The sequence below is a fragment of the Lutjanus erythropterus genome, chromosome 19 (genome assembly GCF_056507025.1).
Source record: "Lutjanus erythropterus isolate fLutEry1 chromosome 19, fLutEry1.hap2, whole genome shotgun sequence".
Taxonomy (NCBI): domain Eukaryota; kingdom Metazoa; phylum Chordata; class Actinopteri; order Lutjaniformes; family Lutjanidae; genus Lutjanus; species Lutjanus erythropterus.
Genome location: NC_139335.1, coordinates 19,656,523 through 19,684,232, shown reverse-complemented (window position 1 = coordinate 19,684,232; position 27,710 = coordinate 19,656,523). Strand labels below are relative to the sequence as shown.

The window sequence follows — 27,710 nt, the reverse complement described above, 5'->3', positions numbered from 1 at the left end:
GTATGACTGTGTTACTTTAATATTTATTGATTCATCGCGGAATAATGTGTAATGAAATCAAGAGAGTTCGGGAATGATCTGTTCTGGTACTGATCAGGAAACGTATTTTAAGGCTGATGACTGATAACCGAAGCTGAACATGACAGTGACATAACTTGAGCAAAGTGCGACACTGGTGAAAAGCATCTCCGACTTGACTCGAAGGTGGAAAAAATGACACTGATTACATCTAATACCCGAGCGGTGACATCACTCCCCCAGATGAGGAGGCTGCGTCCGGATTGGACGGGGGAGCCGGCCAATCAGAGCGCACACACATGGGAAGAGTTTAAAAAAGATTCAGAAAAGTGTCGGAAAGTTGTCCAAAAGCCTCCCGAGCAGGTCCGAGCGCGACTGCGACGAATAATAACAATTAAAAAAAATAATAAAATAAAGATACCCACGGATTAGTTCGGGACTTTTCCGCGTGTTTGGCCTGCCTCGAACAGACAGACAGAGAGCTGTAACCTGCTTCTCCATTTTTAAAGCCCTCCTCATCAGCTCCACTGTAAATAGACAAAACAACAGAATGACAACACATTTCAGGAGCGGACCAGCCTTCGGACTCTCTGCCGAGGTCAAGAGTAAGGTAGGTTCACGGTTTTAACGATGTTGTGCAGTTTATTTACACAATATAGGCGCGTCTTAGCTGCAGCGTTGATGCAGAAACTGAGGTCAAGGGTCACTGAAGGATGCCAAGCATGAGACTGTAAACACTGACAGTAACTGTGGCTCTGTCTCCCCTGAAATTATAACTAATAAGCACAAAGATGGAGTTCAAACAGAATCATAAACAGTGGAGGTTGGGGTCACATGGTTGTTGATATTGAGGTCCTTATATGGAGAAAGTATGTTATATTACTGGATAAAACCTTGGCTATTTGGCTGAATACAGAAACTTAACAAATAGTGTTTGAAGTTCTTACCTGATCAGATATTTTATTTGCTTGTTAAGTTTTTTTTTTTTTTTTTTTTTTAAAGAGGCTGTTTCACTCCTGTGTGATTCCAGTTTGCGAAGCTTGGGAAACAGCTCTAGTGACACCACACTCCTGCCTTTTAATAATAGATCACACAGCGAGAGAAGTGTTTGTTTTGGAGGTGAAAGTAGGCCTCAGTGGCCAAATTATTTGTGTGATTATGAAGGGTCAGGGCGTTTAGTCTGGGAGAGTTCAGCACAACAGGGAGTTAGTGGGAGAGAGGAGTTTGACTTGTACCTGCTGCACTCTGTTATGTGTTGGTTCAGTATGAAACCAGACTGGTTGAAACATGAAGAAAATGTTACATTATTTGTAAGTCTGTGAATACTGAGATTATTGGTACTGAAAGTCATGAAGCACATGAAGGTATTTCTGATTTTAAGTAATGATGAAAGCCTGATCTGAATGAATGAGAATGAGTTACCGTGTGAGTTGTTGTCCTTTCCTGGTTATAACAGCTGAAATACAGTAAAGTCATGTCATTTTCTGAACTTACCAGACTGTTCTAGCTGTTCTGTTATTTACACACTTACTCATTATATCCGCTTTACTAATGATTATTTATCAAAGGGTTATTGTTATTCTAATAGTGTTAATATTTTGTGAAACACCAACTGTCATCACAACACAATGTAAAAATACTCCACTACAAGTAAAGTGCCTGTATTCCAAATGTTACTTAAAGGGGCAATTCACCCCAAAATAAAAAAACAACACATATATTTTCTCTTACTTGTAGTGCTCGTTATCCATGTAGATAGTTTTGGCGTGAGTTGCAGAGTTTTGGCGATATCGGCTGTAGAGATGTCTGCCTTCTCTGGAATATAATGGAATTAGATGACACTTGTGGTGCTCAAAGCACCAAAAAAATATACATTTAAAAGACTCAGCAGCAATGTCTCTTTTGAAAATTCATGCCCCCGTTACTCAAGATAATCTACTGACTTGTTGTGAGCAGTTTCATGTAGGAAATATGTCCTTTCTGCAGTAAACATGAAACTGCTCACAACAAGTCTGTGGATTATCTTGAGTAACGGGGGCATGATTTCAAATGCTTTTTTTTTTTTTTTTTTTTTGGTGCTTTGAGCACCACAAGCATCATTTAGTTATATTGTATTGGAGAGAAGGCAGATATCTCTACAACTGATATCTCTAAAACTTTGAAACTCACACCAAAACGATCTAGATGGATAAATAGCACCACAGGCCAGTGACTTGATTTTTGCATGAACTGTCCCTTTAACATGATACGATTATAGGTAAATTATTAGTCGGTAAAGTAATGTAGTGGATTCCATCTAAAATATAGTGAAGTAGCAAGTACTATGGACCAATCTGAAATCAAACAATTTATTAGCCCCGAAATGGGACCCAGTTACCTGCAGCGTCCTGTACAACAATTATAGTAATCACATCCATACAGCGTTAGTAGTATAACTATTAAAAAATAATAATATTGAAGTATTTTCTAACCAACTGGATCTGTATTTGATGTCAGCTGATATGCACGACTCAGGTATCAGGAAAATTTGTATCAGAGCATTTCTAGTGTCCAGCACACATCATATTTCCAAGTGTTTAAACTGTCACCATCCTGACAGGAAATACAGTGATTGTAAAAAGAATCTTTTTTTTTTTTTTAATGTGTTTGCTGCCTCTATCATGACAGTAGTGACTCTGTACAGTGGGATGAGTCAGAGCTGCTGACAGTCTGTTTCAGATGAGAAAGGTCAGCCTGTGACTGTTCCAGCTCCCATATCATCATCATCATCATTGTCCTGGAGGGATGTCGCCTCTTCCCTGAATAGTGCCATCTCTCATCAGAGCTTTAATCTCACACAGAGGTGCACTGCACTCTGTGAAGCCCACATTCCTTTCATTACTGTTATTCAGCAGTCAGCAGGGTCTTAGTCAGAATTGAAGGTTTTGAGATAGTTGGCGCTAGTCTGGCTGTTATTTCGCTGCCATCTCCGTACCGTTTCCAAGTCGATTATATACACAAGGGCAAGTAGAGGAGTAAAGTCTGTTTTTTTGTGGAGTAGAAACAATGTTAGCTGGGGAAATAAAATGTTTATTTGAGCTGCGGGGCTTCACGGGTCGTGCAGGGATGGTGAGTTCCAGCAGCATGACATCAGAGAGCAGCGGGGATGCAGCACTAAGACTGACAGGTACATCAGCATAATCTGATGGCCTTTTAAGGAGTGACCAGGCTCTGACTTGGAACTTGAGAAAGTGTCCTTACTCTAAACAGTTTACATCGGTGTCAAGAATGACAAAACACTGTCCTGACAGAACACAGGGGGACAGGAGATAGGTGGCGCAGACAAAGCCATGCCAGGAGCTCACACAGCGCACGAGTGTTACACTGTACGATGACACCTGGCAAAGAAATGATGTCAAGATGTCAGCTGAACTATTTCTTTGTACGTGTGTGGACAGATTCCCACCAGATCCCACAGCTAAATTTATTTACACTCCTCATTTGTTGTCTGTTGTTGGACCCCATATGCTAACACGCACTATTGCAAATGGCCTGTGAGATTCTACATTCTTGTAGTTGGCCTGTGTAAGAATACATAACACATTATTTCTCTTTCAAATGAAAAGTTGAATTTATTTTGCTTCAGTAAACTCAGAGATTTTTCTGCTTCAGCCTGGTATGACTAGTAGCTTATTGTAGCTAACACTAGCTAATGTTGGCGACCTATAGATATACCTGTGCCACTAACATTACATATTACTGAGTCACTTTATGACTTTTCCCTACTTATACTACAGTTTTACAGTTCTTACACCAAAATTAGCACATGTACGCAGTTTTAAAAAAAAAACGGCAAAACCCATGTAAAAAATAGTAGTAATTGATCCTTTTCCTATTGCCAGTAGACAAGTTTGCCTTTATGTTTTGTTTTTTTTTCTGATGTGCGCCGGAAAGCTGAGACTCAACTCATGACTGTGCTGAGATACAGCGTTTTTTTTAAAGTGTCAGTTCTCAGTACTTTTATAGCTTCTAACTTAATCTCTGTGGTTTGAAGTTGTGTTTCTCTCCTGCGTCACACTTTGTTGGTTCAGGTTTCGGCCTCATTTTTAGTGTTTCATGTTCGCTTTCAGCCGATGGGAGTTGTGTGAAGTTGCTGCTGATGAAAACTGCATATTTCCTGATTATGTTGCTTCATAATAAAAGCTTTTAGATAACAAACTTTATAGGAGGTAAAATGTTAATCCACTATTTTGTATCTGCTCGACTCGAGACAAGACTTTCACCAGTTAAATGCAGTCTTCGGGCAGGTGCTTGTCTCACCGATGGAGGAGACAAGCCATCATTGTGATATGAGCATGTCCATCCAGGTGTCATCTTTCCATATCTTCCAATCAGAGCTGGAGCCAATAAATATCTATGACTACTGCAGAGTCATTTGACACGGGAATGAATGCCGATTGTACCCTTTCTCACTGAAGACAAAAGCCAGATGTTTGTGGCTGTTAGTGTATTTTTTGTCCAGTGTAAAGGGGGCTTAACACTATGTCTTAGCATTCACCATTATTCTGGTACTGGCCACATTTCAGCAAAAGTTACATAGTCTTGCTTTAAGGCAGGATATAATACTTTTACTTTTATACTTTTTTTTTATATATTTCTTTTCATTTAAAGACATATAGATGATTTTTAAAAAATAAAACTTCCACTTTGCTTGAGTATTTCCATTTGATGGTACTTCATACCATCATTCATGACCAAGATATGGAATGGAGGCAATAGTTATAAATAACTATACATAAAAAATACAAATTAAAAGAAAGAATCAAATACACATAAAATGTTGCCAATAAAACAAGAAATAATTTTTAAAAAACAAACAAAAAAACAAGTTTTCATATCGGTACATATCGGACACCATACATGCTGATGCCAAAATAAACCGATATCAGCCAACCAATAGAGTCTATATCTGTCTGACTCCTTTTTTGGCTCTTTTTAGCATTTTTACGTAATCGCTGCTGACCACTTTTTAGCCAACGTTACGTAGTCTCACTTTGAGTAGAAGGTCTAAGGTCTTCCTCCATAACTGGTTATTTGACAGTGATTCTCTGTTTCAACTGTTGTTTGATGCTTAGCTTTAGCAACGCTATATTGTTTATGAATCATTATAAAAATAATATCACAAAAGATGTTTGTAAGTAATACAATGGCTATTCTGATTTATTTTGTGCTGTTTGTCTTTAAGTGCTTTATATTTATAAATCAAATATAGTTTAACGCTCAGGAAACAACCAGTTCTGACAGCATTCCTGAGCTCTACGATGAGAGGCACGACACAGCTAAATCAAACTCTAAGCTGAACTACCTCCACTGGAAGCAGGACCTGTCGATCTTGGCCTGCCTTTATCAGACGTGGTTTGCCTGAATAGTCAGCTCTCTGTAAAAGGGCAGATTCTGGAAAACCCAGAGGGAGAGAGGGAAAGAGAGCAGGAGAGAAATATGAGCTCGGCCAATCGGAGAAGGCGAGCAGGACAGTCAGAGGGAGGGGCAGGAGTGTCTGGGAAAGCTGTTTCTCCCAAGTTTGGTGTGATGGACTGGAAGCTACGCTATCCCTGCTGCTTTGAAATACTTGTTTGTGTTGGCTGCTGATCCCAGACTGTGAAGACTTATCTGCAGAACATTCAGGAAAAGGGGATGAGGGTGGGTGTGTGTGTGTGTGTGTGTGTGTGTGTGTGTGTGTGTGTGTGTGTGTGTGTGTGTGTGCAGAGGTGGGGGGGGTTGGCCTTAAACCCCATGCCAGAATTCAAAGTATTAGGGGCAACGTCTTTGTGCCAATAAGGAAATACATGGAGAGAAGAGAGAGAGGCCACTGTGTTTCTCCATGCAGGAATGTCCACAGGCCTTTTTCATTTTCATTTTTCTTCCTGTTCTTTTTATATGCCTCATCTCAAAGTATTTTTTTATGATACAGTAAGACTTTCAAAGACACTACAGTTATGAGAAAATAATGAGTGAACCAAGTTATTTTACTCTTACTGTAAACCTGATATCAGGCATGAAAGAAACATTGTTTTAAACTGAAGTAGAGATCTGTGTGTGTGCATGTACTATCAAGGATTACTGAAGTGATTATTTATTGTATTTCAAATGACATTGTCTACTGTATTTTCTACCGATGTTATACCACACCTCTGTAGAATTTGACAATTTTTTAGGGACACAAGTACTTTACTAAAGTGCAATTTTGAGGTATTTCTACTTTACTCAAGTATTTCCATTTGGTGGTATTTTATATGTCTAAACACCATTTCAATGTGAAATATTGTACTATTTTCACATTTAACCTATTTGACAGATTTCATATGTAAACAACCCAATACATGTATCGTATCGTATCGTATCGTATCGTATCGTAGCATAGCGTATCGTAGCATAGCGTAGCGTAGCGTAGTGTATCATAAACCAGTTGACCCCAGTCTTTTTGCCTTCTTATCCTGCACAAAAAGCAGTGCATAGTTGCATAGTTTCCTAGAAAGTTTTCTAGAAAATAATTACATTCGCTAATTTGTTCAAGAGACAACTATTTTAAATTGGTATACTTCAAATTATTTAATTACAATTAAAGGTCCAGTAGCATCAGCAGTGCAGTAGATTCTCATTCCCTGGTCAAACTGATTTAAAGAAAGAGTAAACCAGATTAAGAATTTGATCAGACATTCAGTGCCATCTTGCAGTAGACTACTTACACAAACACACAAGTACTGCTCTGCAAGTAAAATTTTGAGGTACTTCAACTGTACTTGAGTATCATATTTGATGGTACTTTATAGTTCTACACTCCATTTCAGAGTGAAATGTTGTACTTACATGAAATACTGATGTTTTTAGAATGACGCTCAATCAACTGTCTTACTGACTTGTGATTGGCCAAAGTCTCTTGTCAACAACTAGACAGAGCCTGACAACCGAGCCAAGAGGAGGACCAGAAGTCTAGTTTCCTCTCAGACCACTTTAATTACATTATGCCTAAAGGTTACTTTATCAGAATGACACCAAAAATATCTGCCTGTCCCAGCTTTAACTGCTTCTGTAACCTGAAGAGTCTTTTGTCAGTGTACTACAAATCAGCTGAACACGGGGAGAAAAAAAAGAAACATGAAGAATAAAATAATAAAAAACAATTACAAAGAAATGCATAATTTTCTTTCAAGGAAAGTCCTATATTTCCCTATTATCAGCACCAATTGCACAGTTTCTACTGGGAACCTTTTGGAAATTATGCAGAAATTACATATTGGTAAAAGGAAAGAGCAAATTTATCTGTTGAATATTGAAAATGCTAATGCTAAATTTAAATAGCCTAATATGCAATGGAATTTATATTCCAGTGGACAATATTTGACACGGTTTTGTGCATACATTAATACATTTTGTTCTTCCACGAGAGTTACAAGGGCCAGATTGTGCATAATTTTTTACTCGTCCCTTCTTTGCTTTCAATTTCTTAGTACTACAGGGTATATTATACTGGACTCCACTTGACTGCACATATCTTGATTCTGTTTTTTGTGCTTCTAATGAAATTCACTAGAATGACTAAAGGCTTGCCACTGGAGAATAGGCTTGGCCGTGGAGAGTTTGATGGGCTAAAATCAGCTGTTGTTTAAAAATAATAAAAAAATAAAAAAAAAACCCTGAAAGAAAAGTCAAATCTTATCAATCTTGTACTTGACCTCTTACCTTTGTTTCACACTTCCACCCTCAGCTTGCAGGGAAGTATGACCCCCAGAAGGAAGAGGAGCTGAGGCTGTGGATTCAGGATGTGACAGGCAAAAGGATTGGGGAAAATTTCATGGAGAGTCTGAAGGATGGAGTCCTGTTGTGCGAGTGAGTGGTTAGACACTGAGAGGATGCTTGCAACACATAAATGTCAACCCTTCAATCATAATTCTGCTGTATCATTGCTAAAGTCCCTCCTAAAACTGACATTTCTTGAATGTGTGTCACTTTCTTTGCAGACTCATTAATGTTCTCCAGCCAGGTTCTGTGAGAAAGATCAACAACTCCAGTCAAAACTGGCACCAGGTAATGCACCAGCTGTATGGAAAGAAAATAAGCCTTATTTGTCTGCTAGTTAGGGTCATTTTCCAGAGCGTGTGGGACTGGGTTTGTTCCCATACTGGCATTGACAACACAGAGCTTATTTACATTCCATAAAGTAGCTGCCATATCAAATGAAGCCCATCTCCGCATGGCTGTTATTTAGCTTTTTACAAGACTGTAAAAGCTTTAAGGCTCGATAGAAACTCTTTCTAAAAATTCTCCCTGTGAAATTAACATTTGCAATATTGACTTCTTACCTCAAAATAGTGAGATACTACAGCCCAGATTTAAAAAAAAGTTAGGACGCTGTGTAATAAAACAGAATGCAATGATTTGTAAATGTTATATTCAGTTTAATGCAGTACAAAGACTTAATTGTTTTTTGTAAATATACACTCATTCTGAATTTGATGCCTGCAATACATTCTTAAACAGTTGAGACAGGGGCAACAAAAAAGTGAAAGTTGTGGACTACTCAAAAAACACCTGTTTGGAACATTTCACAGGTAAACAGGTTATTTGGTAACAGGTGACAGTATCATAATTGGGAATTAAAGTCACAAGCAAGGATGGGGCGAGATTCACCACTTAGTTTTCTCTCCACAGAACTGCAAATAAATTATGGATTTCACCTTGTACTATTCAGAGAATCTGGAGAAAACTCTGCACATAAGGGGCGAGGTTTAAAACCAAGATTTAATGCCCATGACCTTCGATCCCTGAGGTGGCACTGCATTAAAAACCCACACGAGTGCCTGAAGGATGGGGTCGGGAACACTTCAGAAAACTGTTGTCATTAAACACAGTTTGTCCCTGTCCCCACTGACGAGTTCACATTTCAGATTGTTTTTGAAAATCATGGATGTTGTGTCATTTGGGCAAAAGAGGAATAGGACGATCCAGATTGTTAACAGCACAAAGTTCAAAAGCCAGCATCTATGATGATATAGGGGTGTATGTATCCATGGCATCATGGGTAAGTGTCACATCTGTGAAGCCCAGGTTTTGGAGCAACATGTGCTGCCATGCACGTCTTTTTCAGAGACGTCCCTGCTTATTTCAGAAAGACAGAGCCAAGACACATTCTGCACATGTTAAAACAGCATGGCTTCATAGTTAAAGAGTTCAGCTACTAGTCATATATCAAGCAAGAATGAGAAAGAATTTTACTTTCAAAACTACAAATGTCCTCAGTTCCGTGTTCAGAGTGTCACAGTGGTAAACATTCCCCTGTCCCAACTTTGAATGAGTGTATATTTACAAAAAACAAGAAGGTTTCTGTTTGAACATTACAAATCTTGTCTTAGTACTGTAATCAATTGGGTCAATTGGGTCAAAAAAGGATGTGCAAATCATTGCATTCTGTTTTCATTTACATTTTACACAGCATCATGACTTTTTTGGAAACAGCGCTGTATTTTGAGATGCTGAGTCATTATTTTGAATAACTTTTATTATAATGACTGGTGGGATAAGTGGAAAAGGGCTTCATATCACTATAATTAACACATTATAACTCAGGCTAGCTGTTTGCCTTGTTTCCAGTATTTTTTTCAGCTTATTTATCATACAGATATGAGAATGGTATAAATCTTGTCATCTAATTCTCTGCAAAGCAGCAGATAATCATTGCATCTCCCAAGGTGAAACAATTCCTTTAATAGATAGAAAAAGCTGTATTCAAGATGAAACACGAGGCAGCTGTTCAGGCTGTATGTTGGATGCGAAATAGATGCTCATTTTCCCTTCTTTTTGTTTTTTTTTTTCCCTCAGCTGGAAAACATTGGGAATTTTGTCCGTGCGATCACAGACTATGGCCTGAAGCCACATGACATCTTTGAGGCCAACGATCTGTTTGAGAATGTCAACCACACACAGGTCCAGAGCACACTCATCGCTCTGGCTGGAATGGTGAGGGAGACACACACACACACGCACACGCACACACACACACACACACACACACACACACACACACACACAGATCTTGTAGGAAAGGCTGTCTGTGCTTTATTCACCACTGAATTGTACTGAACTAGAGAATCAGGTGCACTCAACAAAAACTGAAGTAGCTGTTAGTCATTTCATTCAACCAAATGATGGCAACTTTAAGCACTGATGATGATGATGTACATTCATATTTTGGGATTATATGATGTGATTACATACATGTTGCAGCCACCAGCCTACCTATATGAATGCTTTGTGTTGCATGGACTAGGACTACAATATGACAACAGCAGGAGCATAATAAAAACAATATGGGTATGAAAAATACACTCTATTACCACCATTTTCCTTTCTGTCTTTGCCACTTCTCTCTCTCAGGCCAAGTCCAAAGGTTTCCACTCCAAGTACGACATTGGAGTGAAGTATGCTGAGAAACAACAGCGCCGCTTCGCTCCAGAGAAGCTCAGGGAGGGACGTAACATCATAGGCCTGCAGGTCAGAGCAGCAGAAATGTTAAACCTGTAATCTACAACTTTATGATCATGCTTGCATATGATACTGCAGATACATGTTTTGCTGGCCAAGGCACTTCTCAGTGAGTTGTCATTGTGCCCCCTGCTGGAGTCATGCTGAATGAATCTTCTCAGAAACATCTTTATTGAGTCTTATCTCTCTCTAGCCCTGCTTTTGGATTATTGATGTAGAAGAGAATAACAGAATTAATCATAGATGTGATCCTAAATTTGTTTTAAATTGCTCCATTTTGCTGTGTCTGTCTCTAGATGGGCACCAACAAGCTCGCCAGCCAAAAGGGTATGACCTCTTATGGCACACGACGCCATCTGTATGATTCCAAGATGGCAATGGACAACCCGTTGGACCAGTCTACTATCAGCCTACAGATGGGCACCAACAAGGGAGCCAGCCAGGTGAGGAAAATGATGCTTTTATTCACCCATTTTACATTTTGATCCAGATCTCAGACATGTTATGCATTTAAAAGAGAGACGCGTTAGTTTAAAGGGTAAGACTGGTGTTATTCTAGTAATTAAAATAAGTAATGAAGACATGGTAATAGAATAAATAGAATAAAATAAACATTTCTACTTCCAAAATCTTGTAGAAGGCATAGACGTTTGTAACAGTTAAATTTAGCAATATGTTAATGGAGTCTGAGTTATGTGGCCAAAGATAAGAGTGTGTATTTTCAGAGCAGTGGGCTTTTGTTTTCAGGATAAGGGGCTTAACTTAAAAGTGACAGACAATAAACACCTGATCAACTTACGGCGGAGGACTCACCTTTGCTATTTATTCTTAATTTGCAATGTTGCACACGTTTTGTGCTCATGCAGTGTTCCTGCAGCCTGCAGAGCTTTCTGGGGAGGAGGGGGTGGAAGGAAGCAACTCACTTCAACCATAGATCGTATATAAAATAGGATTTCAACCTGTTTAATATACAGCCTATGGCTCCGACTCACTATTTGGACAGCTCTACTCATTTTTGCATGTGCGACTGCTACATATTGCTCCTTAAAATTACTTTTAGAACGTTTTTTTTCAAAAGCCCTTCCTCTTGCTCACTGTCCTCCAGGCTGGCATGACAGCCCCAGGAACCAGGAGGCACATCTTTGACAAGAAGCTGGAGCTGGAGAACTGTGACACCACCACCATCTCTCTGCAGATGGGCACCAACAAAGTGGCCTCCCAGCAGGGCATGACCACCTACGGCCTGCCCCGCCAGGTCTATGACAACAAGTACTGCACCAACCCCACCGAGGCCTACTATAACAACGGCAGTGAGGAGTTTGATGGCTACAACCAGTACTCTGACTAAGAAAACCACAGACAGCCTCACCCCCCCGTCCCTCCTCTTTGCTTAACTTCAGACAACCAACCGACCACAACCGTCTTTGTGATGAGCAAACCTTCCAGACTGTTATTTAACACTGATTGACATCATTGTCATCTTCATTCCCCAGCTTTTTCTAAACATACTTTTACTCTTAGGAATTTTTTGTTTGTCTTTCCACGAGTAAAAGAAGAAAAAACAGTTTTTACACTGACCTTACGTCAAAGTACTCATGCAGTGGCCAATTTCTGTATGAATTTTATCACCGCTAAAAATACCCACAATACAGGTTTAATGACCTTTGCTATTTATAGATTTTTTTTTCTACAGCTTTTTATACTTGCATTGTAATTAGAGATTTATAACTGTTTATACCCCTCGCCTCACCTCCCTACCTACCTACCCTTCCAGTCCAGTTTGAACACTGACAAAGCTGAATTTGAAAGTTCCTTGAAAGGAAACAGGTGATCATGTTGGTGCTATTGAACTCTGACCCAGTTGGAACAGTCCACGTCCACATTGGAGCTCCGACCACAGGCTCTAGGATTTGACTCCTTGGGATGACGCAGAAGTAGTTCCGGGTCCGGACGATGCGGGAGGACTTTGTAGCTTTGTGCGGACTTCGCTTTGTTTTGTGAGCACCCGCGCTGACAAATGGTCATGTTCACAAGCCTGCCGAAAAATTACCCATCACGCCATTTTTTTTTATGGGGCTAATTTACATGGCTTGTGTGCCGCACGAGTCTTTGGTTTTTGAGGAAGTATTTAGAAAAAGTAGAGGGGTCTGTCAGACAAGAGCAAGTGTAGGTGTTGTGATATCTAGTTTGAAGTTAGGGTAAACTTAGTTACTAGCAGTTTTTTTTTTCTTCCATCCTTTTGGAAGCATTTTGCCTCATGCCTTAGTGAACTTTGGCTTTAGTGCTGTTGCCCCATTTGCACTTTACCTGGCTTTACCTTGTGTGCAGTAAACAGTGGTGGAATGTAACTAAGTACATTTACTCAGATACAGTACTTCAGTACGAATTTGAGGTACTTTAAATTTGAAGGGATAGTTTTTTTGAGTGGGGTTGTGCGAGGTACTTATCCGAAGTTAGTATATTACCCACAGTAGATTATGGTCAGCACATCCCCATGGAGGCAGTACTGTTGTAGGAAGCTAAGCAATGTACTGCTGTGGAAAGGAAAAGCACCTAGCCACCTTTAAAAAATCAATATAATTTTAAGTGTACTCTATCTTTAGAATATTTTACTACTTTATCTTGCTGTCAGACAGCCTGTCCTGATGGGAAATTGAAGCTGCTATGTAAGCCAACTATTGCTCTCTTCAAAGCAGCCAGACTACAGTGGCAAAATAAGAAAGTTTTAAATCACAGAACGCAGGAATTGCATGCTTTAAAACACCAAAGTCACATAATAACACAAAGTAATTAACCAATCAAGGCAGCAGTAGATTAGCAACTCCCATGTTCTGTGAGGTAAAAGTCTTGTTGGTGTGGAGAAAGCAATATTCAGCTTAAAGAGCAGCAGTTTCCCAGCAGAAAAGGCTGTCTGACGTCAAGGTAAAGCAGTAAAAATATTTTAAAAATAGCATAAACTTTAACTGATAGTGTTGTTGTTTGTTTAGGGGGCTAAAGTAAGTTTTGCTGCTGACCCTGTCCCTGACTATAAAAAAGTACCACATACAACCTTGTTTCAAAAAATCTGAACTATCCCTTTAATGCTTCTTATACTAATGCTGCAGTGCAAAACAGATGGTAATATTGTACTTTTTAATCCACTACTTATAGTAACTTTATAAAATTTTACCTACAAAACAAGTGAGTTTATAAAATATGTTTTAAGTATAAGTAATATTATAGTGTAACATTCACAGAGGGATAGGCTTATTTTTATATATTGCTAAAAATGTTTATGTACTTTAACTTAATCAACATTTCAAATGCAGGAACTTTACTTGTAATGGAGTATTTTTGCATTGTGATATTGCTACTTATACTAAAGTAAAGTATCTGAGTACTTCCTCCACCACTGTCTGTAAATGGAAATATCAAAGTAGATCCTGGCGCCAGCTGATAATTGCTAAGTGAATCGTGCTAAATATAGAGATGACTCTTGTTTTGAAACTTCTACGTCATACTGTTAACCCACCGAATGTCTTGAATGTAATGTTATTGCAAGGTCAGAGGTGTCACTAGCAGTTACAGGGTGTATTTTCAACATATTAGAGGGAAGAAATGTTAGATTTGTAAAGTTCTCAACAGAGGAGGTTCAGGCACTTGTGGTCTGGTGTTAAACATTAAAACCTTCTTGTAAAATATTCACATTTACTGGCTCTGAATGACTGTTAGACGTAGCTACAGAATAAGACTCATGTTTGTTTCACAAGCTTAATAGTCCAGTAGAGTTGAGCTCTTGAACTGTTCAGTAGTCATTTAGTAGCACAGGTATCTCAGCCATGATTTAGAACATGTAGCAGTGTGCCATCTAGTGGTGGAGAAGCACACTTACATTTACATTTCAACTGTCTAAATATCAATTTAATTCAAATGTGGGAGTGTAGTTTTAACAGTGCATTCATTAATTATCTTTTCTTCCCTGTGATATTCAGAATAGCAACAATGTTGAGTAAATGTGCAGTAACATTTCACCTGAATGTGTTGGCTTTGTTTCAGCATTGTTCAAACTTTACATCTTTGCGAAACCTCTTGATTTTTCTTCCTATATGCCTTTCACTAAAACATGACATTTGTGCAATAAAAAACACTTGAAAAATATGGTTCAGATTTAATTTTCTCATTACTGTCATTACCTAAAAATACACGATAGATGTGAAATACACATAAGTAGTGTAATAGAAATTACATTGTGATTGTAATTGACTGTGATTTTAAAAAGGGGAAACAATAAAATCTAAACAGTACAAATATATACTGCCCCCCCAAAAAACAAAAGATTTTGAAAGATTTGGCAGTTCAAAAATTTTGTTAACCAACAAAATGTTTCAGTGCATTAGAGACACGGTTGAAATTTAAAAAAAAAAACAAATCCATAAAAGTAGCACAGCTGGAGGACATGGAATGTTTTACACTCATGAAAATACAGATTGCATTTTAAAATAAAATTATACTACAAATCAGTCCAAAAAGGGGGGAAAATATCTAAAAAATACACAAACACTTATAAAACAATTTCTGACATATGAAGACTTTTACACTGAAAACTGTGATGCAAACAAAATAACATGGTGACCCCCCCAGCCCAGCCAGAGGAACGTGTCATGCTCAGCGAGCCACACTGAAGCAAAAGTAAACATGTAACAAACCTACAGTAAAAACAGAACGCTTGTGAACGCTTTTGCTACATTGTGCTAGCTGAACAGGACCTAATTCAGTGGACCAATCAGAGGGGTGAAATGTAAGTGAGGTTAGAGAGAAGGTAAGTCACAGGAAAACATGACTATTGATTGGCTGCTTCACAGGCATCGATCCAATCACTGTAAACATCCACTGGCTCGGAAAGATCTGATGCGAAAAGGTTAAGGGGCATTCGAAATGCAGACAAGACACACATACACATACACAATAACTGAAAGTGTTCAGCAAATTTTCATCTGCATGTGAATCCAGAACTGACTTACAGTGCACACAGTGATAAACAATCATGGCATGAATATGCATTATTTGCCTTCCATTCGAGTCAGTGAAGTAGTGCATTAAAAGTCAGAAAATTATCAAATTAAGGGTCAAGAAATACAATATTTAGCATTTTATAATTCCATGTGCTAAGGCTGTTAATCCTCTGCAGTGGTCAGCGGTTCAACTCCAGGCTGCAGCCCATTTGCTTGTTGAAAAGTTCTCTTTTTCAGCATATGCTTAAAGGCAATATTCAAACCAAAAATGAATCACTTGTTCCTTGGCTCTTGACCTGACTTTTTACATCATTTCATTTTTACAAGACTGAGATATTCTTCAAGTATAAAATACAAGCAAACAAGCCCAAAAACAAACCTCCTTAGCAGGGAAAGGTCATTATATTGACCACACATGATGTTGTAAAAGGATACAGGTTATAGGAGTCTGGAACTCCTCCAAGCAAACACTACACGATATAATTCCTGTGTTGCGGGTTCGTTCCCTAGAAAACAGGTAGTATTTTAGTTATGTTGTTCACAGTGCATTGCTCTCCATTTCTAAAACTTTTTAGTTACTTACATTTTGACATCACAGGATTTCTCATGATTACAAAATGGGCAAGTGAACTGGGTGTCCAGATTACCAGTCATTTTTTTCTTGGGGGGTGGCTTTCTCTTTGACTTTCTGCGCCCCATTTTTAATGCTGTATATCTGCAGAAAAAACAACAACACACACAAAAAAACAGCTGAATAACAAAGTTTCCATCAGTTATGAACATTACCAGACACCAAGTACCAGTCTGTATATACCTGTGTGTTTGTTGTTGAATTTATGTGAATTCTGTTGACGACTATTTCGCTGAACCACAACAGGAACAGTCACTGTTTTCACTGCTTTGTTTCCATACTTCACCTACCTAAACAACAGAAACTGTTTTAGACCAAAACCTACATAGTTAAGCAATGATGGAAGCCAATACAGCAATGTAAAAATAATCAATTACACATAAAAAAAAGTTCATATGTATTAGCAGCAAAATGTGGTGAAAGTATTAAAGTTAAAGTAGTGGTATGGCCCCTCTTACTGACATGTATATGACATCAAGGATCATTAATACTGAAGCATCAATGTTTCAGCAGCATGTTAGTTTTAACTGCTGGAGATGGAGCTTATTCAAACAACTTTATTTACAGTTTAATATGCAGCATCAGCACATAAATCTGAGGGGCTGTGAGATGATTCATGAGAGAGGAAAGATGAAAAAATACATTTCTGATACACAAATCTGTTTTAGGTTTTTCTATATTTGATTTTTGATGAAAATGTTGGGTCATTTGAACATTTATTGAAATTAAACCATATGATAAAAATTCAGAGGGAAGAAATGATACCTGAAATGTGACTCTGACTTCACACTGATTTTTGAATGATGTCAGGAGCCGAAAAGGTTGAAAAACACAATTTTAGTCTTAAATAATGTCTTTGTGTCAGCATTTTAAAAGCTTATTATATTTTCCATTGTGTTAAATCTTCATAATTAAATTAACTAGTACTAAGATAAAATAAAATAATCACGTATTAGTCCCACAACGGGGCGTTTTGTAGTGTTACAGCAGCAAAGTGGATAACAAACTAGAAAAGAGGCATCAATAATAAACAATAAATAAGTAAATAAGCACTATAAATATTAGGTAAGATAGAGAATAGCATAAATGTAAACGAAAGTAAGTATTTCTATACAAAAAGGAGACAATATATAAAATAGAGGGTTAGTAAAACAAACATAACGGAGCAAAAAGTACAATACTTCCCTTGAATTGTGGGCTACTTAAGTCCAGTACTTGAGTAAATCTACTTAGTTACTTAAAACCACACCTATGTTAACCAAGTGACAATAATTCACACGTTACTGATGATCAGTAATGGTTTTCTTGAAGTCGCTACTCACATGCAGAAACAACACAAACTTAAACAAGACTGCTGCTTTGAGTACACTGCACACTTTCTTCACGGATATTATTAACGTTTTCTCTAATTTATATAGAAAATTATATTTTAATACAGCCGCATTCCCAGTCTGCAGCTACAATTTCAGTCAGGATGAAACTGAGAAAAACACTTGTACTTAGCGCCAAAAGGCTACCGCTACGCGCTAGCAAGCTAACCCGCTAACTGCTGCTAGCCTCTGGGTAAATATGGTATGAGATACAAAAAATGCTTTGAACAAATGACTTTGAAGGTGAAGACAAAAACCGAGTACGACGTTTAGTCTGTTATGGACTGCATCATTTGGCATTTGATGTGAGTGTTGTCTGTCTTCTTACCACAGGGATGTCCTATAGCGGAGGATGCTGTGTCTATTCAATTCGATCCGGATACAACATCTCTCGAGGGTCGCTTCTGAGTGGTTGGTTGGGAATTTGTTCGTGTTGTGATTGGCTCAAGAACAGAGACAGACAGCCTGTGTACCCAATAGCGAATCTCGTCTTCTAAGTTAAATCCCTCCTCCTCCAGTGATGGTGCAAACAGGACATCCCTCAAACATAAAACCTTTAAACCGATAGATAGATAGATAGATAGATAGATAGATAGATAGATAGATAGATAGATAGATAGATAGATAGATAGATAGATAAACCTCATTTAATGCAAAAAGCAATACATTGAGCTTCCTAAAAGATGAAAGAAATGTAAAAAGACTAAAACTAGAATTAGTAATGAATTATTAAAAGAAACAATCGAGCTGCAATGATTAATCAATTAGTAATTGTTTATTAAATTAATCAGCAACTATTCTTTTATATTTAAAAGAAAAAAGTAAAAATTCCCTGTTTCCATCTTCTGAAATGTTAATATTCTCAGGTTTCCTTACTCCTCCATGACAGTAAACTGAATTTGACAGAGAAAAGCAGCAAATTCTTATAATTAAGAAGTTGAAAAATGATTGAGATGATTAATCAATTTCCAAAACAATTGACATTTAATTTTCATTCGATCAACTAGCCTAATCGATTAATTGACTAATGGTTTCAGCTCTTTTTAGGTGCAGGTGTATTGTTGAGAAAATATGTGTTCACCCCCATGTGCTGGGGCTGTTGGGGCATGTCATTCCCCCTTTTCCTGTCATATCTTCAGCTGTCACTATCCTATCCAAATAAAGGCAAAAGCCCAAAAAATAATATATTTTAAAAAAAGAAATGTGACAGCACAAGTCTTTATCGTCATCTGCAGGGAATGGCTTGAGATGCTGCTGAGAGTGGAACTGTGGTTTCAGGCTCTGATGAACGAGAATATCATGTCTAGTGATTAATAGTTTCCTTGTCTAAAGTGCTTCCATGGGTTGTGGGTTTTTTGTGGAGCTAAGCCTAATCTTTCACTGTGTGCTAATTTTCTGACTTCTGACTTATCTGTCATCACTAAAAAAAAAAAAAGCACAACCCTCACCAAAGTGGGCTTAACTCCAGCAAGGTGATGGATGGAGCATTTTCCATCACAACAACTATTCCGAATTACCACTTTTATTATGTTATTGTGGTGCTCTGTATTTGCAGTTTCCAAGTTTCCAACCAACACATGGCTCAGAAAAGTAGAGTTAAATAGATGAAAATAAATCTCATTTGGCTATAACATCAGCTGTAATAAAAATGAAAAAAAAAAAAAAAAGTCTCATGGTTAGACTGGTGTGTGTGTGTGTGTGTGTGTGTGTGTGTGTGGTTCCTGCTATGCCACAGAGCCACAGAAACAAATGAAATGAAACCTCCTCAAGTAGAAATCTTCTTGCTGCGGCTGTCAAAGAAACTGCTGCTGAGAACTGATGAGGTGCAAGAGGAGTGTCCCACCTGGTGGTTTTATCAAAGACTTAATGTAGGATATAACTCCTGAGCTCTGAGGTAAAGACCATAAACTGAGACATTCTGTCTACTAAAGGCCTGAATCATGTATAACAAAATAAAAGCAAATAAAACATGATATTAAAATCTATATTATTAGAGTAATAAAAGCTGAAATGAAAAACAAACATTTGAATAAATAAGCAATAGGTTCTGACTGCTGCATTTAAGAACCTCTGGAAGTGGTGTTCTGAATTGACTGACTTAAAGGGAAAATTCACCACATGTCCAGCCAATGTTTATGGTAAATGTAGTCAATGGAAACAACATATTCCTCAGTGCCAATATATTAACAGAAAAAGCTGAGTTCTCCTACTGCAAAATCTGACACTCTTCCTCCATCGAGTGTTGTCACAGTGATGTAACTGATGTTCAGGACGAACTAAAGGATATTTCAGATGGGATATGGGAGTCACAAGTTCACCTGTAAAGCATCCCGGTACATGTCAGCACTGCTGTATGGCTCTGTGAGCAGGAAAACACAGTTGTCTTGTTAAATTTAGCAGCCAGCACAAAGGAATTTATTGCTTCAAATGAGTACATTTACCTTCATCTCTCCACATGAAGAAAGCTGAGTTTTCCCTTCAGAGGGGAAGGTAATCAAGCAATAAAATGACAAATTATACTGACAGGAAATAAAGTGAATGTGTATAAAGTGATGAGCATTATATAACTTATAAATACAGATTTGAAGGCACTGTACTTGAGTATTTCTGCTTATTCTTATACAGTTATGCTCTTATATTACAGTATATTCTTATAGTATGTCATAAATGGAATTTTATTACTACATCTATCTGATAGCTGTGGTCACTGGCTACTTTGCACATGCAAAACACACTCATAAAATGTGTGAATAGCAAAAGAATTATGAATAATATAAATTCAATTTTAATGTTTTATACCCATATCTATATACAGGACTTGCCAGTAAATAATATTTTATGACTTTATATGTTTTGCATCATCTAATTCTGATACACAATGGTTGTTTTTCTTAATTTAGCATCCCTATAGCTCAGTTGGTAGAGCGTGCATACCATGTATTGAAGATGTCAGTCCTCTGCAGCGGCTGCCGGTTGCTGCATGTCATCCCCTCTCTCTATCCCCTTTCCTGTCATATCTTCAGCTGTCCTATCATAATAAAGGCAAAAAGCCCAAAAACTAATCTTTAAAATACAAAAATTACTTACAACTCTGTCAATTATCAAAGGACCAATGTTTAGGATTTAGTAGCATCTACTGATGAGCTTACAGATCACCCTCCTATTCCAAGAGTGTAATGGCTGCAAGACTCATGAAAACAGTGTTTGGTTTGTCCATTCTGGGTTACTGCCTCCATGAAAGAGGACCTGAACCCTCTGTAGATATAAATGACTCAGTCTAAGACAACAAAAACACAACAATACAAATTTTCTCAAGTTCTGCAAATAGGCTCTCTCTCACATTAAAACAATAGCAAAAACATATAGCTCAGGTAATATTACAGTTTTATTCACACTCTGCCAAAGGGTCCATTTAAATTTTCATCATATAAAAAAATTGTATGTTACAGTAACTGGTGGCGAAAAAAATCAGTAAATTGTTTTATTTTCATATCTTGACAGATTTCTCCACATATGTCTGTTTTTCATTGAACATAAGTCCATCACCTGGCCTAAAACGTGGCCAGAATAGGTAATTAAATTATCTCCTGCTGCATTCACTTGCACTCAGACTTTAGAGTTTCAGTCTTGGTAAATTTTCATCCAGCCACAACTTTTCATAAATATGTATAAACTCGGGTGTCACCCCTCTAGATCCACCCCTGGTTATTTTAATTCACAGTTAGTGGGAATGATGCATCACAATTTTTGCTTTCACTGAATAAAAATTTGTTGGTGCCTGTACTACGCAAAAATGTTTTCTTGCATCTGGAAAACATGGTTTGTCAGCCAGTACATCTCTGCTGCAGTACTACAGCACTTCATTATATAATGCTGTTCTATCACACACTTTTTCTGTATCAAAAAATTACAGCTTCTACAATTTGGAAAGGGTTTGCACTTGCAATTTTAAGAATATTTAATTTTGCTGGGAAAAAATTGAGAACCTCTGGACTAGAAATCAATTGGTGGATGAAAAATATGAAATATTATAGTATATGAATTTTCGACGAATACCATTGGTCCGTCCTGCCTCAATGGGCGGGGCTTGTTCACATAATATTGTGACAGAGGAAGTGGCTCTGCTGAACCTCTGGACCAAACTAACGTTAGTAAGGTTAAGCATTTTACATTCCTAATTATTCTCAGGAAGACGAAATTAAGGTAAGTGCTGGTCTGTGCCACGTGTAGTGAGTAATAGTGTAATGTACCACCGTGCATGCAAAGTGTAGCAAACAGGTTAACGCTGCCGACGTAAAACTTGTCTAACTCCCCCTTAGCTCAGAGGCTAAAGCTGGTTAGCATGTCAGTTGAGCAGGGCACAGTGTTGAAAGTACCTGCTGTGGACAGAGTTCAGGCTCGCTGCTTCTCTCTCATGCATTTAATTTGATCACCCCCTGTTGATACGTTGTTGCCTTAGGGAAAGCTTATATGGATTATAATTGTAGGTGAATTCTGAAATGTATTTTCTCTGTTATCTCTCTCTGTGGACTTATCAGGTCTGCTGCATGTGTGGAGCAGCAGGCTGAAAAGATACACAGGACCTCTATCTCTGAGCTGGACCTGTTTTTAATCCTACTGGTCTGTTAGGGGTGACTGCGTGCCATCTTTCACAGCCCACAAACAGACATTGTTAACACGTCCACTTCATATTTAATGACTTTTGGACATATAAGCATGATTTTGAATTGATGACATATGTCAGAAAATGTAACATTTCCTCTGATTGAAGTCTTACAGCTCCAGGTTGTAAATTATGATTAAATATAATGTAATTTCCTGTGCTCTGTATCTGTTATTGGTGGTGACATTACTTTTTACAGAACCCTCCCTAATCTTTATCCTGTTTGGATTGCTCTTTTTGGAGTTTTATATACAGTACTTTGTTCATAAGAGACCTCTGACCACAAACACAAGTAACATCACTATGTGGGATAATGTCATCATCATCATTTTATATATTAAAATTCCTCAGCAAATGAAAGCATTACAATGTTGTTACAGCCGTATCATAAGAGAAGACACAATTAAACCAACACATAGTTTGAATGTCCTAATCTGTGAATGAATTTTTGGCAAACTTCAATAATTTATATTGTTCATGCCCATATTAACATGTAAAACACAAAATATACTCTTAATTGGTAATAATTTAGTCTATTGTCTAGATTTGCAGTTGTATATGGGTTTCATGCTGTACCATGATATGACAGTTGACGGTTATCATACCATGCACATTTCCTTATCTGCGGTATTTATTTATTTTATGGTATTAGTATTATTTTAAAAAAAATTCACAGTTCAGTAATATGTTATAATAACCATCATCAATACATGGTAAATTGATAGTTAATTAAACTTTAGTTAATAGTAATTCCACTGTTAACAATAAATATTAAATGAATTCTAAACCTTTAAGAGATCATTTCATTGTAAAGCCAATGTCAACAAAACACAAAGGTTAATGTAGGCTAACTTTATATATAATGTATGTGTGTTGCAGAGTGACGCCATGGTAACAGAGGGGGAGCCCACAGACTTGGTCAAAGTGCTACACCTCCTGGTGCTCTCTTTCACTTGGGGCATGCAGGTCTGGGTCTCCTTCATAGCAGGTATGAGGTGCACAAACAATTACGGCTGCACCACACAATATGCATTCTTGTTTCAGCATGATACTCAGATTTATGACACGATCTTGATGTCTGTGCCTGCAGGTTTTGCATTGGTGTGGCAGGTGCCTCTGCACACCTTTGGCCTGGTACAGAGTAAACTCTTCCCTGTGTACTTCTACTGTCTGATGGGTAGCAGTTTTGTCAGCCTGACTGTTTATGCTGTGTACCACCCCAGAGAGCTGCTGGACTGGCACGAAACTGTGCAGGTCAAACATACATCACACCTACACATACAGTTCATTTATATTATATAATTAAATGAACACCAATTAAATAATCACCATGCTGTTTACCAGTAAGGCGTCTTTTCTTGTCTTTAGATGGGTCTGTACTTCATGGCGCTGATCATGGCAGGTCTGAACGCCCAGTGGTTTGGCCCATCGGTCACTGAGGTGATGCTCCAGATGAGGGAGGTGGAGAAGGAGCATGGCCTGGGGAACCAGATTGGCCTGGGGAGCCAGAAAGAAGCTTATGCTAAGCTCAAAGAGCAGGACCCCAAGTACAGAGCCTACAAGAGCACGTTTGGCCGTTACCACGGCTTGTCCAGCCTTTGCAACCTGCTAGGGTTCATCTGCACTACAACTAATTTGATCTACACAGCTTTGAATTTATCGACCATTTAGAAGAACAGGTTTCAGTTCATAAAATAGCTATCTCAGTGTTGCTGTGAATAAACAAATATGTGAACAAATAAATGTGCAAATGACATGTAAATGTAATTACACAGAATTTTAACTTTTGTATTCACTTCTGGAGCTGCAGCTGTCCCACATGTCCTTAAGAGGCAGGATGTCTTTGTTGCCATTGAGCATCCAAAAAACTCACCACTGTTGTTCGCTTTTATCAGTCAATTAAGCACTTTTCATCTGTCCAATTAGTATCTAATTAATGCTGTCACACAAAATAGGATGTATTTTTGCATTTTTATATTTCTTTTTAATGTTTCATTATATAGCTCCTGATCATACCTTCTGTTAAGTTCTTTTAAAAGGCCTGTTAGTAAAATTTTTTATCACCAACCATGAGGTGCTGTGTGGGCAAGTTACTTACATTCACAGCAGGGGGCGATGTTTAGACACAAGCGAATTCAGGGAAAGTTTGTAGCTCCAGCAAAGCATAATGCACTTCATCTGTAAAAGATTGTGTTCCCTGATTTATATTAAATTTGTCAACACTATTTTTACTGTGACTGTGAGATTAAACTGCCTCTTAATATTTTTTACATGTGCACCCACTATTGTTTCTTTAAATTTTGTACTGCACATCTTTTTGTTATGTCTTCTCATGGTCTTTGAGCTCTAAATCAAACACCTGTTTTATTGGATTGCTTTGGAAAGAAACTGTGCTTTAAGAGATTCACACTGATGAGTGAATCCAGACCCAACAGACAGTGCCTGGATTTGGAAGAGGAAGGTTTTAATTTAATTACTAGTGACGCATATCAGGTTTTGAGAGGAGCAGCCTTGAATGCAGAGAACACTGCTGTGCTGGCCAGCTGCAGGATGAGAGAGGCACTGTCCTTGTTCCAGCTACAATATCAGCACTAATGGATTATAATGGAGCCGGTTTCAATATAAAAAAAAACAGAAACTGAAAGTTAAAGGATGAAGTTTTCCCAAATACAATTTATTTTGACCTTTTTTAGGATGTTTTTTCCATCTGTAATCAGTAATCTCACTTAAAGTCATTTATTTAAAAATTCTTGCTTAATAAAAATACAGCAAGGAATAAATGAGGCAGAATTAACTCTGAGAACAGTTTGCTTTATCTTGCTGACATTGTGTTCACTTACCTTGTTATCAGTTCGGAGAATGTACAAGGAAGTTAGACCAAGTGTCTTGAGAGGACAGACCAACCACACATTCTGAAACTCTCACCAACAAAGATTAATTTAATCTAAGATTAGTATTAATTAGAGTTTAGCTAAACTAGGTTTAAAATGAGTAAATCCAGATATAACATTAAGCAGAACTCTGTTGCAAAATACACAAAAAATTAGGAGGTTAGTTTAGGAATTTAAATCAAAGTTAAATAGTTTTTCTATCAAAACTGTGACAAAACATTACACTGTTTGCTAGCTAGCTAAAAGGTTAACAAAAAGTTATACTGTTCACTAGCTAGCTCAAACATAAGAATAAATATAATTTGCTAGTTAGCTAAAGTTATTTAGCTTAGTTAGCCTGGGCTACTTATGATGACTGCAGAGAAGCTCGAATTTTTTGTCCTTTGAGAAAAACTTCCTGGTCGAATCATCCAATGGAAGAAAGAAGACAACAGCAGAACAACAGAATTAAATTTAATCTAGAGAGGATTTAATTTATTCTTTCTTAAGATAGTTAAAAAAGTTTGGTGCAACGCAATTTAAAGTAAAATGATTTAATCAGGTTTAAAATGAATCTTTGTTGTAACCAGGCTCAGAGAATACACTTGATCTTAAGCTGTCCAGACAAGTTGGCTTTTGCAGTGGCATCAGGAAATAAACCCTGTTAAACCAAAGAACAAGTTTATCTACTTATCTCTTCATGGCATGACTGGAGAGAGATTTACAAGTGAAATTTCCTCTACACAGCTCAAGAAGGGAACTGTTGGTGAGAAATATCTAAGAAAAAAAAACTATGAAACAAGTGTATACATAAATATGATCAGCCAAGTGTAGACTTGAAGGAAGTGTAAGAATTCCTTGGTTCTTAGTGTGCAAAGTAAAACATGAGGAAGTAGAGAAACAAAAGGAAGTGTTGAGGACCAGCACCAGACAAGTTCCACCATCCTCCCTCATTCCTGACCCACACGAGGAAATGAATTTGCGAATGTTTATCACTGCAGCAATCACACACTCTGAACATAGACCACTGCTGTTTCAGGGACCATTATTTTGAGCTCCAGTAATACTGCAGAGCAGCCCTGCAGTAATATGCTGTGTTAAATTAATTATGAGTCTGGGAGTCTCAAGCAGTTTTATTCAATCATCCCTAATGTAGAAATGTAGACCTAATTTGCAATTGTCTGATCTCAGTGATGGATATGCACCTTTGCAGCAAAAACACTGAGATCCTAATAGATATAATGTATAATTTATCAAAGGCTGCTCGGTTTGATGGAAACACATGCGCGCGCACACACACACACACACCTGTGCTTCACAGTTCGTGATCATCAACCCTTCTGCTGTGTTTACCAAAAAAAGGAACAAAACTTTCGAAGCTCGTAATGGTTCCAAGGGGGAGCATTGAAGTCCATCATAAATTTCCACACCACAGTTCCATCAGAGGTTGTGTTTGAACATGACGTGGCAAAGAGAAATACCATAACTCACAGCTGAGTAGCACATACTGCAAAGTTTAAAGTCCCAACTTTTTGTACGACTATTATAGAAGAAAAGACTACACTAGGGATGCACCGACTGGACTTCTTCTCTCCTGATACTATTACATTATCTCATGATATCTTCCCTCTTTTTCATAAAATTTTAATGATACCATAGGAGAGAAAACAAAGAAGTACCATCAATGGTGGAGGAAGTATTCAGATATTTTACTTGAGTAAATAAAAGAAGCAATACCACAGTGTAAAAATACTGTTTTACAAGTAAGAGACCTGCATTCAAAATCCATTAAAAAAAAGAGTACAAAAGAGTTATTTGTGAACACACCATAAGGATAGTTGATTGTTGAGTCTCAGTGCCATGATGTCAAATAGCAATGTTTTTTGTTAGTAAAGCATCCCAAGTACAGCAAAATCATGAGGAAAAAGGGAAGGGGGCAGAGGGTGGAGTCTGCAGATACAGCCACTACCACACACTTCTAGTCCGTCATAAATGATGATTAAAAGGGATTACAATTATAGTCTATGCATTGTTTTTTCGGTAAGTGTTGCACGTTATATACTCATGCAGAATGGACAATTTCAGTGTATATATACTCTCAAGTAAAGTACTTATAAGCCAGGTCTATCTCAAAATTGTACTGGATGTACTTAGTTATCATTACTTATATAATAGACCTTTTTCACAGCAGCCATTTTGACATGAAATAAAAGGGTAAGCACATTAGTTTTTCTAGCAACTAGAAGGAACTTTCACATTGTATTGATTTTGGAGGCCCCTCTGGACAAAAGTGGCAGTGTCTCTTCTGCCATAATCACAAAATGTAATGTAAAATAATGTAAAGATCTCCTCCTGCTTCTTCCTAACTGGCGTGTGAAAAACTCCTTGTATATTTAATGTTAATACCATTCAGGTCAAATGGAGTCAGGGTGCTGCTATTACATGTTGCTTCACTTGAAAGGCTCTGCTATATTACATTGCTGCTACATTTATGCCTGCCTTCGGGTGAGATTCTTGAAATCAGATGAAACGAGCATTTACGAGTTTACGATTTCCCAGACAAAGTTACAGCAAGTAGTTCCTCAGCCAGTTAAAATACAGGAGGAGATTTTGAATAAGAAAGTTTTGTTCTTGGCATTATATTTTGTG

At 37.7% G+C, this 27,710-nt stretch overlaps 3 protein-coding genes across 4 annotated transcripts; 2 read left to right on the top strand and 1 right to left on the bottom strand.

Moving 5' to 3' along the window:
* The first annotated feature begins 348 nt into the window (after nt 1-348).
* Nucleotides 349-14,673, top strand: cnn1b (calponin 1, basic, smooth muscle, b). The gene is made up of 7 exons (XM_084743719.1): nt 349-628; nt 7,763-7,884; nt 8,016-8,082; nt 9,874-10,011; nt 10,429-10,545; nt 10,833-10,979; nt 11,642-14,673. Exons 1-7 carry the CDS (start codon nt 569-571, stop codon nt 11,882-11,884), a joined length of 894 nt encoding a protein of 297 aa, XP_084599845.1. The 5' UTR covers nt 349-568; the 3' UTR covers nt 11,885-14,673.
* On the bottom strand, nt 14,672-18,004 carry elof1 (elongation factor 1). The gene is made up of 4 exons (XM_084743720.1): nt 17,857-18,004; nt 16,111-16,242; nt 15,963-16,033; nt 14,672-15,420 (listed from the first exon to the last, which is right to left on the bottom strand). Exons 2-4 carry the CDS (start codon nt 16,224-16,226, stop codon nt 15,356-15,358), a joined length of 252 nt encoding a protein of 83 aa, XP_084599846.1. The 5' UTR covers nt 16,227-16,242; nt 17,857-18,004; the 3' UTR covers nt 14,672-15,355.
* A 3,594-nt stretch (nt 18,005-21,598) lies between these two features.
* Nucleotides 21,599-24,460, top strand: tmem205 (transmembrane protein 205). 2 transcript variants are annotated; one of them, XM_084745140.1, is made up of 4 exons: nt 21,599-21,731; nt 23,071-23,179; nt 23,282-23,445; nt 23,560-24,460. In XM_084745140.1, exons 2-4 carry the CDS (start codon nt 23,080-23,082, stop codon nt 23,860-23,862), a joined length of 567 nt encoding a protein of 188 aa, XP_084601266.1. In that variant the 5' UTR covers nt 21,599-21,731; nt 23,071-23,079; the 3' UTR covers nt 23,863-24,460. The 2 variants fall into 2 exon arrangements, with proteins under 2 accessions (XP_084601266.1, XP_084601267.1); XM_084745141.1 differs by lacking the exon at nt 21,599-21,731 and adding an exon at nt 21,861-22,015.
* Nucleotides 24,461-27,710: the final 3,250 nt, after the last annotated feature.